The 18166-nt window shown below is 40.4% G+C and overlaps 2 protein-coding genes across 3 annotated transcripts in view; one reads left to right on the forward strand and one right to left on the reverse strand.

Annotated features, from left to right (window-relative positions):
* The window catches only part of MCPH1 (microcephalin 1), a 279100-nt gene that overhangs the window by 110199 nt on the left and 150735 nt on the right, over window positions 1-18166 (forward strand). The gene's annotated exons all lie outside the window — the stretch shown is intronic.
* Window positions 1-18166, reverse strand: part of ANGPT2 (angiopoietin 2) — a 48817-nt gene that overhangs the window by 2249 nt on the left and 28402 nt on the right. The window contains exons 4-8 of the mRNA XM_066603626.1: window positions 16957-17189; window positions 10594-10724; window positions 4319-4420; window positions 3103-3269; window positions 787-917 (exon numbers count right to left, since the gene is read on the reverse strand). Of these exons, the coding sequence (XP_066459723.1) occupies window positions 787-917; window positions 3103-3269; window positions 4319-4420; window positions 10594-10724; window positions 16957-17189 (764 nt within the window). The remainder of the gene's footprint in view (window positions 1-786; window positions 918-3102; window positions 3270-4318; window positions 4421-10593; window positions 10725-16956; window positions 17190-18166) is intronic.

Raw genomic sequence — 18166 nt, forward strand, 5'->3', positions numbered from 1 at the left:
GCTGGAGTGGCCTTTTAAAAATCTTAGAGGACACCTCACTACTCTTAGAAATGAGTTCTTTAGGCATATTCAAAACATCTCTTGCTACAGTTGCCCTAGTTGAGGACTACCACAATGGCCACAGCCTGGGAGTTAGTCTATGACTATGTCCATTCCTCCTTATGAGGGTTTAGGATGAATACGCAGGGGAAATCTCTTAAGACGCCACGCCTTGAGTTCATGTCAAACTGACCAGGTCCAGAAAGTCCAGAAACATCTAATCAGTGTGTCGGCCAGTTAACAAATTTCTCATGTTTGTACCCCCTTTGTAATTAGATTAAGGTGACTGAATTACTCACTAAAGAGTAAACACTCATAACTCCATTTTCAGATTGGACTGAACACACTTTTCATATGAGCAGTAACACAGCTTCAGGATTTATAAACAGTTTTGTCTACTAGTAAATATACCATGATTTCAAAACCTTCATTGCCTTATTAGCCTAACAACTAAGTGGGTGTGATGCAATCTCAGTGTTCCCCTATGGGGAAACAAAGTAGCAAGTGTCCTTATGATTGTTACAAAAAGTTTGGTTGCTGGAGCCTTATTTCCCAAAATCCTGAGAATTGATTTGCAACTAAAATTCGGTTTATCTTCGTTGCTATTAGAGAGATTCTGATTTTACGGTTTAGAGGCAAAGATACAACTTTGCTAAAAACATTTAAGTCATCACAAGTTCCAAATAAATAGCAGCATGCAAGTGCCAGTAAAAATAGGAAGACCATAAAATTGAAAAGCGTTCCTACCTCCTGTCGCCATTTGTGAGCACTTGCAAATACATTTGTCATTGTCTGCATCCTTTGTGCTAAACTCATTTCCTGGTTGGCTTATACTGTTTATTTTGCCCGCTGTCCCAGTATATCCTTTGAGGTGAATCCTGTGGTAATTGAAAATGGAAAGAGAATTTGAGATGGAAGCAAAGTATTTTGCTGGTTCACATAAATGGAAATATCTATCACCATTTGTAAAGTAAAGCTTTCCATGTCTGGATTGAATCTGTTGGTTGCTGTAGTCAAATTTTTTATTTTTTTTGCTACTATCATCCAAATCTTTGTAGCAGTTCTATTACTATTGATAATACGATTTATCTGTTTTTTTCTGGTATGAAATGTTTCTTATCCTGCTAGGTTTTTACCTTTTAACAGACTTGGAAGTTTTCCCCATTTTCTAAGTCCACTAAGCTCTCACAGATTGTCAAAAGTGATGTTCCTTTCAGTGAAAACTTTGTATGTGAAAACGGGTCTTATAAATGCAGATACAAGCTAATCCTTAGAAACATGAAGTGACAGAGCTATTTATACTGTAGACGCTCTCCATCTATGATGTATCACATATTTGCTTATATTTCAAGAGGAAATGCCGTCTTAGCAACTTAATCTGTGGCATTTACTTGAAAGCTGTGCTATTGGCTGACTGGAATGACCCACTGGTGTCCTTTGCTCCGAGAAGCATTTGAGTGTCTGGCGTTGGGAAAAAAAATGTTATATATAATAAGTTATAACTAGCTACAAAATGAAAAGGAAATGTTTTGCTTGGCCAGAAGACAGCAAGAGCTGAGTGATATGAGCGTTAATAAAGAAGACTTATCTCTATCTTTTTGCAGTTTACTGTGAGTACCCTTCATGTATAAGTGGCTCAATATGGCTTATGGGGAGATGGTAGATCGTTATACTTACAAATTTGTAAAATGCATGAGAATTAAACAATTTAGGTATAACAGCTACTTCTAAAGTGTGGTTGGCATATTATTATTGCAGTACTCGTACCATATCTACAAATGTAGACACTACTTTTATTGTACAGACATACAATAAATGGCCACTATATCACAGACGCCCATGGGATCTCTTTTCGCCTCCAGAATGACAGTAATTTATCTTAGTGTCCATCCACAGATATTAAAGGTGTAAAAGAACACATTCCCCACACCATTACTCTACCTCCACTAGCCCTAACACTTGACAGGAAGGGTTCATCAATTTATGTTGCTTGCGCCCAATTCTGTGCCTTCCATCAGCATGGGGCAGCAGAAATCTGGACTCATCTGACTTGGTGATGTTTTATCCACCGCTTAATGGTCCACTTTTTGGACTCTCTTGCCCACTGGAGTCTCGCCTTTCTGTTCTCTAAGACAGCAATGGAACTCAAACCGGTCATCTGCTATTATAGGGATGATTAGTTGTGTCTTTGGACATGTTACATGGAGCACCAGTGTTGTATTTGGCTGCAGTTTGCTTGATTGTGCATGCCTGTGTGTCAGAACAGTTCTAGACCTCTTCCTCTGACCTCTTTCATAGATGACTGACTATGCCTCATTCAAAGTTGCTCAGATCACCTGAAGTTCCCATTCTAATGTGGCCGTACACCAAAACTTTCTTAGTAAATTCTCTAACAAATGGGTCATGCAGAGATAAAAACTGATTTTAATAATATATTGGCTATATTACTGAATAGAAAACTTAAAGGGGTTGTCCCGCGAAAGCAAGTGGGGGTATACACTTCTGTATGGCCATATTAATGCACTTTGTAATATACATCGTGCATTAAATATGAGCCAAACAGAAGTTATTCACTTACCTGCTCCGTTGCTAGCGTCCTCGTCTCCATGGTGCCGTCTAATTTCAGCGTCTAATCTCCCGATTAGACACGCTTGCGCAGTCCGGTCTTCTCCCTTCTGAATGGGTCCGCTCGTGCCGGAGAGCTGCTCCTCGTAGCTCCGCCCCGTCACGTGTGCCGATTCCAGCCAATCAGGAGGCTGGAATCGGCAATGGAACGCACAGAGCCCACGGTGCACCATGGGAGAAGACCTGCGGTCCACCGTGGGTGAAGATCCCGGCGGCCATCTTAGCAAGGTAAGTAAGAAGTCGCCGCAGCGCGGGGATTCGGGTAAGTACTATCCGGTTGTTTTTTTTACCCCTGCATCGGGTTTGTCTCGTGCCGAACGGGGGGGCTATTGAAAAAAAAAAACCCGTTTCGGCGCGGGACAACCCCTTTAACGCTATTGATATGAATTATTTACCCTTATTACTTTTTTTCATACTGTCTTTTGCATGTTAACTTACTTGTATTTTTGGGCTTCAGTTCCTAAATAAAACTGGTCATAGAGTGAATAGGCTTCATTTCCCTCCCAGTCTTTAAGCTGAATCTTGAGAACATAGCGCTGTAGATTTGTCAGTTGAGACACAAGCTCATTGCCCAGCCAGTATTCTCCAGAAGGTTCACCAAATCCCTAGGAAATAATAGTAATAATTACATAAATAACTGTTAAAATATGTAGTAAAAACAAACGTTCGTACATAATAGGATTTAAAAAATAAAGCAAGAGTATGTTAGCAGGCTTTGGTTAATCTTTGCTTTGCTTTAAGAAACTGAATGCAGAAATTAAGTAAGGTATACATAGACACAAGTTTATGATAGGACAATCCTTTATTATAATTAGTGTTTTTAAGAAAAACTAAACCTAGAAGTTAATAATAAAGGTAAATATGAACAATGTTGTCTAAACTGCTAGAAATCTTGCAAACGGAGGTTAATTTGGTTGGGATATCTTCATTTTTTAGATGGTCAAAGGTGATGAGTTTATCCAAAAAAGCAGGACTTAGCAGTATTGTCTCCTATTGGAAACAGAGCAGTGGGGGAGCTGCCCTGCTGGAGGCGACTGGTTTTATTAAGGATTGTCTCCATACAGACAATCCTCTGTCATGCATGAATGGCAGGAAGTAAGAGCCAATTGACATGGTGTGTGAGCATTGGTTTGTGGCTGATCTCCTGGGATACACACAAAATGTTTATATATTTCTCAGTTTAGTTTGAATATGAAAAGCATATGATCAAAAGAAAGGAAGAAATTAAAGGGATTGTTCAGTTGTAAACTAGTCCATCCTCAGGATAGGTCATTAATAATCAGCGGGGATCCATCGCCAGGGACTACCACTGATCAGCTGTTCTGTGCCCTGAGTTGGTTTCTGCAGGAAGCGGACAGCGCCATTCAAACTGTAGTGTCCAGGCTTGGTATTGCAGTCATTGAAATGAATGAGAACTTGGCCTGCATGAACAAGCCTGACCATTTCATTGGGAACAGAGTTGCCTGCTTCCTTCAGTAATCAGACACCCATCAATCCACTATTAATGACCTAACCTGATAATAGGCTATCAATAGTTTACAATCAAACAACCCATTTAAGGGAGTTTAGCAAGACGTTAGTGTATTTCCCATGTTGGATGTTTTTTTTTCCAATGCGGAGAACCCCAAGGTAAAAAAAAAAAATTTCTCTCTACCTTTTTATATTCTTTCCAAGTTCTGTGGAAATCCACACTGCCATCAAAGCGTTTTTGAATGACAGTCCAACCACCGCCTCCATTTTTCATATCACAATATGTCTGTAATAAAAGCATAAACATGTTAATTGTTGTAAATTAGAATCTTTATAGGAAGTGGTAAATTTTTATGTGTTTCTAAACCTGTTAAATGCAGAAATGAAAATAAGCAGTGTCTTAAAAGGCCACTCTGGTGAAAACACATTTTTCTATCCTTGCCCCTCTCACCTGATTGCCTGTCACACTGTGGAGATCTCCCAAGTATATTGCAGTCACTTCCATGCAGTGTTGCCTCCTGTCTTATACCATCAGGCATCATCTTGATGCTGATATTTATCCGTGCTCACTTTCTCTATGCTCATTCCAATAATGCATTAGCACAACATCACATGACCAGGAAGAGTTAGTACCATTTCTGCCTGCTGGGAGGACGTGGTCATTACCTTCTGTATTCTATACTCGCCTAAGTAAACTACAGATCATAATTATACAGTCAAGAGGATGAGCTGTGATCTCCTCAGTTATAACTGTGTGACAGGAGCCTCTAATTATCAGCAGTAAGTTTGATAGAAGTTGCTGTTCCCCCATGAAGATCTTGTATGGCAGGGTCTATGTAATATTATACAGGAATTATGCTGACTAAAACGGACTTCATGAAAGAACATAAAGCTAGGTAATTTTCTGGTGGTCAAAATTATGCCACATGACCCCCCTGATGAGAAGGACTCTTCTAAGTTTCAGACAGAAAGAAATAACTAACCAAAATAATTCTAGCCGACATATATGCTGGAGGGCTAGTTACATAATGGAGGGAGAAAAAAGTCCCTGGAATCGCCCTTTGGGAAAATAACATGAGTAAAATTAATCCAATCTGATCTAATAATGTAGATAAATTACTTAAACTAGTGATGTGTTTTTCATAGAAGGAAGATGATAGATTTCTATCCAGTTAAGGTAATTTCCAACAAATAATTGTAACTGCACTATTGCAAAATATTGTTCATGTTTTTCAGTATTTTAGTGTTTTTGTTTGAAAAAAAATTGTGTAGTGGGATAAATAGCTAATTGGCCCCAGTCCCTTCCAAAACAGCTGTATCCATTTACAAAAAAACGGATCCACTATCCAGCTCCATCCTCCAGCCTGCCAGCTTCCACTTTGTAACAGCTGGGTCTTGGAGTGCTGGTGTATGTAAAGGGCCCTGCTAGTGTCCCACTTCGGGGAGTGTTCTGATCAGTGCCTTAGTTATTAACACTTATATTGTTGCTCGATTGTTTATTCCCTGGAAAATATTTACTATCAGATATTTTTCATAGAGCATTAGAGTTTAATATTAAGAAGTTCTACATTCTTATTAGGAACGTAACGGATTTATTTCTAACCCTGACACATGGCCTTGCATTTCTTCAGTCTTGCTGATTAGGAAGCCATTTAAGCTGGTTAGGAAAAAACAAGAGGGAATTCTGGAAACAAAATCAGGTATTTGTCTGGTAGCATCCCATAAATGCAATCTGAGTGGTATGAACAATGGAAAATGAGAACATGATCTCCGTTCCAGAGTTTCACTGCAGGAGTTTGCTCCAGCGCACAATGCCAGAGGATGCTAATAAAAACATGTTTCTTTTCAGAATATGATGTTTTACCACGCTAATAATGTCAATGTGTTGACCCAGGGTTTTCACTTTTTTTTTTTTTTTACCAACTATAAAAAGAATATTGAAATAGAGCTATACTGTAAAATACAAAGGTAACAAACTCAGTGCAGTAAAGTATGCTACCTTACCCCCGTGAAAAGTTAACAGCAGATTGATACAAATGTATCAGTATATGTTTGCACGTTATATGTACAGGTTCTTCATACAGTAGTGTATGCCAATGTTTCCCAACTCCAGTCTTCATGGACACCAATGGGTCATGTTTTCAGGACTTCCTCAGTATTGAACAGGCGACAGATGTTCTTACTATAGGATATCCTGAAAACATGACCTGTGAGGGTGTCCTGAGGACTGGAGTTGGGAAACACTGGTATATACAGATGTATACATTTGTGTTGTATACTTTTACTTGCATAGCTAAAATAGGTACATTTGAGATGAGGCTAATGGCCCTTTTACATGGGACGACAATCGGCTAAACGACTGCATGAGTGCTGATGTCACCAGTAAGGTGGTTAGCACTCGTGCAGAGCGTTTATACTGACAGACTTCGCTGCTGGATCATGGGCTGCTCACAAAACGCTTCACCTTCCATGTGAAGAGCTGGTCAGTAAGCGTTTACACGGAGTGAGAAGCCAGCGATCCAGTGATAGTTTTTATGCAGTATGAAAGTCAGCGATAAGGATTTGCCAATGAATAGTGTGAAAGAAGGGATGTGTGAAATCTTCACTTTTCTGCCATTTATCATCACTACTGGCTGTCACAGAACCAAAGAGTTCATTGTCACCTGAGCTCCCACAATGCATTGCACGTTTGTGACGGGCAACCAGCTGAGTTGAGTTTAGATTTGGATGTAAAATGAGAAGGTAATAGGATTTTTCTCAAGATCACTGCATGATACTTGAAGTATTGGTTACCAGATATTACCCATTGAGTGAAATGCCATCTGTTATTGGTTAACTTGGCTTTAGCATTTTATTTTTTTTTTTTTTTAACTAAGGTTAGAAAAGTTAAAGAAATTATTTTGGTTCATTTGTACATTTTTCTAATACCACCTGATAAAAGAGAAATGTTCACATGCCTGTGCAGGGTACAAATACAAGCCAAAGTACTTGTACCATAGCAAGATAACTTGCTGATCAGTGTTGGTCTGAGCGCTGGGAGTGCCACCCATCTGCTCAATTGGATTGCTGGAGATAGCCACGGGCTCTAACTCCGCTATCTCTTGTAGTTTAATTGAAGTGAACAGAGTAGAGGTTGGCATTCATGTCCTTCTCATACTTCTGGACTCCCAGGGCTGAATTCCCAGAACTGGTGGGGATGCAAGCGGTCAGAATCCCACTGAGGAAGAAGTTATCTACTATTCTTTGGATAGGTGTTCAATTTGCTGTAGTGGGAATACCGCTTTAAGATTTGCATAATTTAATAGGCAAAGCATTACAAATCGGAAATTCTGTATGTAGCAACATTACATAACATGTAGTAACATTTCATAAAATTAAAAACTGATTTATTTTTATTTTGTCTAAATGCCTGTGCGCTCCTAGGGCAATATATTGGTGAAGTAAAAGGACTATCTTACACATGCAAATAAATCCTTATACATTGATCTATAAACAATATGATACACACTAAAGGGGTATTCTGGGACTTTACAAACGTCTAAGGGCCCATTTACACTGCACGATTGTCGAACAAATGATGCCCGGCACTTGTCTCCGCACATACTCGCTGTCGTGCTGTTACACAGGAGCGAATATCGCTGGCTCGCTCACAGAGCGGCCAGGTGGGGGCCAGAGCGGCTGGAAGAGATTTCTCTCCCAGCTCTCCCCCACCCCTCTCTATTCACTTTAAGCAGCGGCTGTTCAGTACTGAACAGCTGCCGTTTACACTGAACGATCCTCGTTCAGGATTTTAAGGAGCTGTCCAGATTTTGAGACTTCCTCTGATGTAATGACCATGGTCAGCGGCTCCTAGCTTCCTGTCCCAACCATCCTGTCTCAGCCACATTAATATTTATCCGCTGGGCAGGCAGTCAGGAGCAGGCACAGTTGTAACCTCCAAAGAAGGACCTGTGCATGCTTACTAACAGCCCAATTTATATGAGAGTGAATAAAGGAGTAATAAAGGTTATATTTCTAGATGGTGTGAATGTACAGCAGGAGTATTCACAGGAAATAGGATCTGGAAGGTAAAGGTGTGTATTGCACTGTATGGGTGATGTAGAGCTGACAATATGATGTGTCTATGTAATATGGAGAGGCTGGATAGTGTGGCGGCGGCTAAGAATGCTGCCTTTGACTTGGGAGATATTCTGTGTATACATGTATTTGGGCCAAAAATAATAATTTTATTGCAAAGAGATGACAGGGGAGGGTGCAGCTTAAGTCCGAAACTGACTGAACTGATGATCTAACACACAAAATGATTGGCAGGAGGAGAAGAAACTGCCAATAAGACTGCAACAGTTCTATATATCAAAGTGCAGTGGAGTGCAGCCACAGCATCTCGCTGTATGATGATCCGCTGCACACTAGGACTGTTCCCTTGTATAGAAGTAGATGACCGCTGCAGCTATAGCTGTTGACGGTGAACATTCGGCTTTGTACAACACTGAGAGCAGCTAATTGATCATTATTGGTTTAGTGGGTGGAATTTAGTATTCATGAGCTGTAAGTGGGAGGATGATACAGAGTGAACAGGCAGAGGTGCTACCCAGGGGATTATGGGAGATGTAGCAGAGATGCAACTGGAGGAACAGGAAGTACCGATGTAAACAACAACAGACACAGAATGAAGAGGAGAGCAGAAGAAGCAGAGGAAAGGATTTACTACAGCACTGTGAGCTTATTTATAACTATTATGGACTTTGGTTTTGAATACTCTTTTCAAAAGAGAACCTTTTTGCTATGGTGACTTTCCTGTTTAAATCTGCGCCAGAACTGGTAAATTTGGAATCATCCTTAATATTATGCTAGCGGGTGTTCATAATGAAAAGAATTGAGGGCTTGAAAAGGGTTAGATACATCTCCTGTAGCCCTGTTAGCCATTCAGAAGAGCTGAAAGTACTCCTGTTGGGCATTTTGGGGGAGTTCTGAGTTTTGTATATAAGTAGTGATCTCTTCTCCCCTCCCCTGAATCCCATTTAAGTAATTCAGAGATACAATTGCACCCATTCTAAAAATAAAGGGGCGTTTTGCAGGTACACAAACATAAAGGTTTGTTCTGTTGTCACATTACATTGACTTTTGAGTGTATGGTTGTAACAGGACATGTATTTCTACACGACTCTTTTTAGCCAAAAAATACACCAGAGTAACCTGCATGCTATCGCGATAATCCACTATGTGATCACTTTTTGCATGGTAAGATTTCTATATAAGCATAACAAAAATGTTAAATATGATGAATTGGTTGCAAGTCTTGAAGGAAACATTGAGTACATGAGTCATCAGATTTCAGCAGAGGTATTAAATGACTTACAGATGCACATTACAAATAGTTCCCAAGAGGGCAACTGTTGGAGAAAGTAAGACTCCTATGGGGCACTTAAGAGCTCTTTGATTTCATTTCAATTACTAAGAAGAAACTGACCCTTTCTTTTACTATGATGTGAAAATGTTACAAAGTGTTGAGTATCTGGATTCCTATGTCTAGGAAGAGTAGATAATCCTTTCATGACCAAAGTCCTTTCTTGAAAAACTGTTTTTATGGTCAAGCTGGGGAGTTGTCTCTAACTCTATGGGTGAGTATTCATGAGTATTCGCCCATACAGAACTAGCCATCCACTTTGGATGAATGTCAAAGGGACAAGCAAATGTAAATAGAGGTCTGTTGACTGTTGCTCAATATCTGCGGTCTAGGGACTAATGGGAAGTCACCATACACATTTAATTGTCCTGACAATAGTTATCTATGAGGATGGGGCACGTTGGATTTCAGCATACTGTAAGCCACTGACATGTCTGGCAGTCTTCACCGCCTTCCCCATTTCAATTGCAGTTTAATATTGTTTATAGTGTCCACATAAAAAAGCCAGCAGTGCTTGTTCATTAGCAAAATGTGGCTTCAGGAGTCTGAAATTGATGCATTTCACTACACAGGCTATATTCAAACACATTATACAGTGCAGAGATGGGGAAGTGGTCAGGGGCAAAGGGTGAGTGCCCAGGCTATCAATTTACCATTTCTGATCTATAGAATAGTCCAGAAATAATGCAATATTCAAAACCCCATTAGACCTCAGGTAGTATTTTTGGTTTTCATTTTTGTCCGTTGAATGCCAGAAATCCGTTTTGTGTGGGTATCTTACCAGTGTTAAAGCTATTGTATTGCATCCATACCTCCTATGAGTGATATTTTCCAACCCGTAGGTATTGTATTGCATCCATTTTATGTATAACAGGCGAAGGTCATATGACTAAATTAAGGCTACTGTATTTTGGTGGGTGACCGCCAAAATCGTAAGGAAGCATTGCCTCTATATACCATGCTGTTTGGTAGACAATCAGAGGTTGTATACTTTAGAACAAGACAAATCACGGTTGACACCTATTTGACACGCATGCCTGGAATTTGCTTACCTTGACCTGTTCTGTAGTATTTGGACTTGTCAGTGTGTAGATACCACTTGAAGTTAGCCCTGATTTGAATGCTTCGGCACAATCTTTGAATGTTATTTGTTCTTCGTTGGCAACAAATGATGTACTTGGTGCTAAAATAAAATAAAAAAAAATAGATCATGTTGGTAAGGCTGGATAAATAAAGCAGAATTATAACAATGCAAATTAACTTTTGCACATTGTTTCACGTTTGTAGAATTTAGAATGCTTTAATACAAAGCTGTAATTGTACATAATATATAAGTATTTCCCAAAATCTAGTCCTCACAACCCTTCAGCAGCTCATGATTTGGGGATATTCTATAGTGAGAACACCTGTGGCAATGTGTGAGGCACTGACCATACTATGGAAATCCTGAAAACCTGACCTGTTGGGGAGGGCTGTCATGGGTACTGCAGTTTGGGAAACACTGCTATATATTCCTACCTAACACACTGAAACAGGGTTTTGAGTTCACAAGTGGTCAAGCGCTTTATAATGAAGAAATTTCACTACGGAAATTGTACTTTTTAATTGTGGTTTTCAGTTTCAACTTTTATGTAACTCATAGATATATGTTTTTGCTACAACTGAACTTGTCATTCACTGCCTCGTTAACTGATATACACAGAGATTTATAACATCTGCCTGTAAGAGAAGTTGCACGTCTTCATAGGTGGTAAGTATATAAATTTCCCCCTCAATATATTTTTTGGCATTGTGATTCTGTGAAATCTGATAATACTATTATTCTTTATTCTATTTTTTTCCTGTTTTAAATAAATACCAATATCATTCAGGGCACCATGGCAGTTTCTAAATTTAATACCCATCTGTTTCTGGAAAGTATTATGTTCTTAAGTTTGTGATCCAGACTTTAAGAACACTTGAAATAACAGTTTTGTTATTGTGCTAGGCTAATCTTGCTTGGTATCCGTCCAGAAAAACACAACTACTCAGTCCAAAATTTTGTTTTCAGCAATTTTTTTCAGTGCTTTTCTATCGAAACCCATAGCTTCAAAAAAAGTTTAAAAGGGGATAGCGGATGATAAAATGCATACATATTTACTTGGGTATATGGAGTGCGCATATAGAGTAATTTATTACATTACTCATTTGATGGTTGTAAAATGTTACATTAGCTGTTCTGTTCCTGAAGGCACATAGCAATTTATCACACTTTAGAGCAGTACATAAAAAGGTATGTACATAATACAGATAAAATGTTTGCAGACACAGCTAGAAGGAAGAGTTTTTATACAGTTAGACACGTTTTAACTATGGCTGGTTGTACAAATGAGAGCGCTGCGGACTGAATGACCCAAATGCGATCTCTTCTGACTCCACTATATACCTGCTTACTCAGATCAGCCGAGTGTGCATGTTTATTTCATTTGTGAATTCAATTGCCATCATCCACCTCTGGCTGTGCTCATCTCATAATTGAATAAAGGGTACGGCACAATGAAATCAAACATGCCCGATTATTCTTTCGCAGTACCTTGCACACAGCCAATTCTGCCAGCTCATTATATTGAACTACTCTTACTATCTTAATAAAGAGAACCAACTCTGTATCTCACAAAATAGTAGTCTAGCAATTGCTAATTGGGAAGTTGTTTTTACCTCCCAACAGCCACATAAAAAAAAACCCTCATGAAAATGTCACTATTTTTTATTGCACATTTTGAATAAATGTCTCCTGTAAATATATTTGCGTGGAACTCTGTTGTTTTAAGTGCATTTTTAACTCCTTAAGAGCCAATAGGCCTCATAATTTCACTCATTTTCTGGGGAAAACCTCATAAGGGACAATTGGAGAACAAATATGCTCTGATTGATGGAGGCTGATAGGGGGGGTTAAAGTCAGCAGAATCACAGAGCTTCTTTGTTGCTGCTTCCCCCTCAGCTCTGTACACTCACTGTCTGAACTGACAGCTGTAAATTCACTATACCCAACTAAACTGCAAAACGGCTGTACTCTGGTTCTATAAGGGCTACAGACATACTTTGTCATGTCAGTTGCCCTGGTAGAACCATGCCTACAGCTGTTTATAGTAGAATGACCTCTGTTTGTCCCAAACTGTAATGTCTCTTTCCTCAGAATGAACATAGCTTCTCCTAAACTGCTGGGGTGTTAAGGACTCTAGTCAATGACTCCAATAGGAAAATTCAGTTCCCTTTAAAATAAAAAGTCTACTTGTGGGTTACCGGTCACCACGTTTTAAATGAATACCAATACATATGTGTAAAAAAACAACACTATTTCGTAAACGCTTTTTATTTCTCCAAAAACATAAATATTTATAATATTATTCAGGTGGTATAAACGTGGCTATAGCCTGAAATATAGCGTTGAATGATATATATTACAAAAAATAGATAACCCACAAGTACTGTAAAAAAAATTTGGTGCTAAAATAGTTTATTGGACATTAAATTATAGCTTTCTGATGATGAACTAGATGACCTGCTGAGTACAGCTCATGTTCTTGTTTAGGTTTGTACATCACAATAAGACCTACAGATACGTAATCGTGAACAATTCTAAAATAGTAAGCTGTCCAAACACATTAGATGTATATTGGCTGAACCTGGTGATCATCTGTATATGGAGGCTGCCTATCTCTCTCCCCAATGGAAGATAAGGATCAGGCAGTGAGTTTAACTTGAAAGAAGTCTGGCACTGACTTACTCCCCTCTCCCCACTCAGAACACATGCATACTCGGCCAAGCCCATCATGCATCTGCATGGAAGGTTGTGAGAGGTAGTTCTCAGCTATCTAATGTGTATGGCCAGCTTTAGTTAGATCTACATACAGTATATAACTACTCATCCTTAGGGCCCTTTTACAGGGGTCAAAAAATCGTTAAGACTCACATGATTAACGAGAATCTGACCGCTTATTGTTCAGTCTAAATGTATGCATGTTTGAATGCATGCATAAAAACTGAATGATGGATCGGCCCATGCAAACAGGCAGTCATTCATATATGAACAACTGCCTGTTTACTGTGAATAGAGGCAGGCGGGCCAGAACGACATCCATTCACTAGCGATGATCATTCCTGTGTAAAAGCACAGGAACAATCACCGCTGGGATAACCTGTCAGACAACTGCGCAAGAGGTTGTCCTGTGTAAAAGCACCCTTAAGCCTGGTTTAGACACAACGATTATCGCTCAAAAGATGTATTTTGAGCGATAATCGTTGTCTGCCTTTACAGCGCAAGGTGATCACTCAAACGTTGAGCGATCACTTTGCGCTCCGGACGGGGTATGCAGAAGACAAGCGGGGCTGCTTGTCTTCTGCATCCAGCTGTTCTCTGCTCAGAGCGCCCAGCTGGTATATAGCTGAGCGCTCCGAGCGGGGTAGGCAGAAGACAAGCGGGGCCGCTTGTCTTCTGCATCCAGCTGTTCTCTGCTTGGAGCGCCCAGCTGTTATACAGCCAAGCAGTCTGAGCGGGGTATGCAGAAGACAAGCGGGGCTGCTTGTCTTCTGCATCCAGCTGTTCTCTGCTCTGAGTGCCCAGCTGTTATACAGCCGAGCAGTCTGAGCGGGGTATGCAGAAGACAAGCGGGGCTGCTTGTCTTCTGCATCCAGCTGTTCTCTGCTCTGAGTGCCCAGCTGTTATACAGCTGAGCGGTCTGAGCAGGATAAGCAGAACACAAAACCCAATCTAGATCTGTAAATCAGAAACCACTGCCTTTCTGCCATAGAAATAGCTAAACTGATATTTGTGTTTTGATTTGATGAAATCTAGATAAAGTTGACAAAAGTATTGGGACACCCAGAAACATCTAGTGCTGTCAGTTGGTTCAGATGTGTGAGAATTAAGTATAAGGCTGCGGTCCCACAGGGTGGAGGTCTCACGGAATGTCCACAGCGGGACCGCACAGAAATTCTGCGAGATTTCCACAGCTTGAAGTCCCGTAGATTTTCAAGTGGTTTATTCCGCTGTGGCCAGCTCTTCCTCATAGAGAGCAGAAATGACCACAGCGGAAAATTGACATGCCGCGGCTTTGAATTCCATGCGGCCTGGCCGCAGCGTGTGGACAAGTTTTTGAAGATATCGTCGACTTTGCTGCTTTATCCTGGCATAAAATTTGCTGGCGGAATTGCCTTGCAGCAATTCCGCCCCGTGTGAACCCAGCCTAAAGGAGAGTATCGCACATGATTTTTCGAGTACAGAAACCATCACAAACCCATGAAGTGTAGAGTTGACCAACTACCAATGGGGTATGGTGATGGGATGTCACTTGATCAACCAATGAGTATGGGACATCGCAATGCTTTTGGACCTTTCAGGGTCCACTGTTGGCAATGTTATTCAGCATTGGAAAACACCTGGTGTGTGTGCAGTGCAGCGACATTCAGGGAGACCTCATAAACTGTCAGAATGTAGACAACGAAGCCTTGTACGAGCTGTGAAGGTATCATGCACATCATCCACTAAAACACTCACTTAGGAGGTCTCACAGGCCATTAGAGCATCCACTAGCGCCAGAACCATTCATAGGGAACTGCATGTGATGAGTTATCAATACTTCTGTACACATATTGAACATAGTAACACAGTTCACCAATTTTAAAAAAAGTTAGTTGATCCATTTCAGTCTTTTATCTACCATAGTAGTGTTCATCCAGAGAACGGTAAACCACACCATAAGACACAAAGCTAACTTTCTTCATCTTAGGAAAAAAATTCCTTCCAAACGCTAAATCTGCCAATCAGAATAAATCCATAGATCTAGAATCCACCTCCATTAATCTAGTACCCATAACTTGTATTATTACTCTCAAGAAAAGCATCACAACTCCTCTCTGTTTTAGTGATTTAACTATAACTTTCTGCAAAGATCTCTCTATGTTGATGTAGAAACCTTCCTTCCCCTTAGATCTATCACAGTCCTAGTCATAAACAGACCGTAAGAGAAAACTTTGCTTGCCCACTTTCGAATCCACATAATCTCGGCTATGTCTGTTGTGCACTGGTGTCCAAAACTGTAAACCATATTCTGTGTGGGGTCTAACTATTGGCTTGTAAAGTAGTAGATCTGTGTTCTTGTCATGTCCATATGTGTCCCTTTTGACACCCCCCATCTTATTTGCCTTGGTGGCAGCTGCCTGATAGTAGCTGTTACAGCTAAAAGTGTTTTCCAGGACTTCAATATAAATGACCTATTCTGAAGCTAGATCATCAGTATTTATTGTGGGGTTTACTGCTCAAGACCCCTGCTGATCAGCTGCTTGAAGAGGCTATGGTGCTCGGGTGAATGCTACGACCTATTAACTGTATACCAGGCACACAGCACCATACATTTCATAGTAGCCATGCCTGTTATAGCAGCTTAATCAAATACTCCCTTCAAACAGCTGATCATTAGGGATCCTGAGCAGCAGATTCCCACTGATTGACTATAGGACCTATCCTAGTGATTGGCCATCAATATTGGACTTCCAGAAAAATCCATTTAAGTTTATGGTCAAATAAGTTATGATACGTCATCACAATTGGACTCCCGAAAAACACTTTTAAGTCTACGGACAACTAAGTTTAAGTCCCAAGTTCCTTTCCATGCTGCCAGTTTCACTTTGTGTTTACCTCTTTAGTAAGTAATCTTGACTTTTCTTTTCCTATCCTCATAACCTTTCAATTCTAAAGGCCCATTTATACTGAATGAATGTCGGGAATACAAGGCCTGACACTCATCCTCGCTTATACTCGCTCTCGTGCTATTGCACGGGAGCTAGTATCTCTGGGTCGCTCACAGAGCAGCTTAACAGGGGGCCGGGTACAGCTGTAGGAGATGATAATTCCTCGCTCTCCCCAGCCCTTCTCCATTCACCTAACACAGTGGCCGTTCAGTACTGAACGGCTACTGTTTACACTGAAACATCATCGTTCAGGATTTTAAGCTGCATAAAATCCTAAAATGAATGGACATGGGCGGGGGAGAGTGAGGAGTGAAATCTTCTCCAGCCGCCCTGGCCCACTGCTGCCCGCTCTGAGTGAGCCAGCGATACTAGCTCCTGTGCAGCAGCATGGGAGCGAGTACACACAGATGAGTGTTGGTCATCATTTGCCTAACATTCATTCAGTGTAAATGGGCCTTAAGTGTTAAATCTGACGCCCAAGCCTCCAACTTGTCTAGATCTATTTGTAACATAATACTATATATTTTGTGTTAATTACTTTACACAGTTTTATATCCTCTGCAAAAAAATATATTTTACTGTGCAATCCCTCTACAAGTAAAGTGTATTCACGTTATATAAATAAAGATTATTATCCTATATGGGAATTCGCCATGTTTTATATTTCTTGGGTATATTGATCATACCTGTTTGGGGTGCCATCTTTGTTAACAAATTGTGCACAGTCTCCATCAAGTCATTCTGCTGTTTTTGTAGAAGAGAATTATTTGTTGATGCTCCGATGAGCTGCTTTTCTAGATCCTCAATTATCGTGTTCTGGTTGAGCACCAGGACTTGAAGTTTATCCTTTTCTTCCTTCATCGTCTGCAGTTGTTCAGAATGCTTATCTTCCATGCTTAGAATTTTCTTCTCTAAATAGCTGAGAGGGGAAAAAGAGAGAGAATGTTATTCGCTACCAAAGCTCATAAATGGTGTTAACCATTCAAGTCTACATTTAGGGCATTTAAAGCGTATTTTTTGTCTTAAAGGGATTGTCCAGTTGTAAACTACTGATGACCTATCTGCAGTGAGCTAATTTCTGCAGGAAACAGACAGCTCCGTTCTCACGGCAATACCACATCTGGCCACTGCAGTGAGAACGAAGCTGTCTGCCTCCTGCAGAAATGTGCACAGTGGTGCACAAGCACACAGGCCCATCCTACAGGTGATGGTACCCTGGCAAAGGACCCTGTCTTTCTACTATTGATTTCCTATCCTGAGGATGGACTATCAATAGTTTACAACTTTTAGAATCACAGTTTTTTTAGTGGACAGCAGCTAAATTTCTTAAAAGGATATTAGTGGCCAGAGATAACGTTCAGAGCCTCTGGCGCAGACCCCTATTAAGATTCCAAATGAAATAGCACAGCATTAGGCTGGGTTCACACCATCAGCTGGGCCTGGTTTGTGTTGCCCATTATGGGAGCAGAAAATCCCTAACCAAATGGATCTGTCCTATGATGTAATCAAACATCAGCGGGTGGAGCCCATTGATTATATTGGGGTCTGGCTAGCTTCTATTATGCCCTCTGGCATTTTCCCAGATAATAATAATAATCTTTATTTGTATGGCGCCAAGTTATTCCGCAGCGCTTTCAGGCATGGATAAATGTAAAACAATACAACAATTACAATGTGAGATACATTGGGTTAGACACAAATGGGTTGAGGGTGGTACAGGAGGTGCAGGAGTTGGGGAACACAGGCAATAGGAAATTTTATGTACAGATCATTTATCAGAAGGCAAACAGGGTGGAGCACCATAGGGAGGGGCGAGGGACAAGGTTAGGAGATTTGGTATGCTTCCCTGAAGAGGTGCGTTTTTAAGGCACGTCTGAAATTTCGTGCATCAGGAAT

Source organism: Eleutherodactylus coqui, chromosome 1 (assembly GCF_035609145.1).
Source record: "Eleutherodactylus coqui strain aEleCoq1 chromosome 1, aEleCoq1.hap1, whole genome shotgun sequence".
NCBI lineage: Eukaryota > Metazoa > Chordata > Amphibia > Anura > Eleutherodactylidae > Eleutherodactylus > Eleutherodactylus coqui.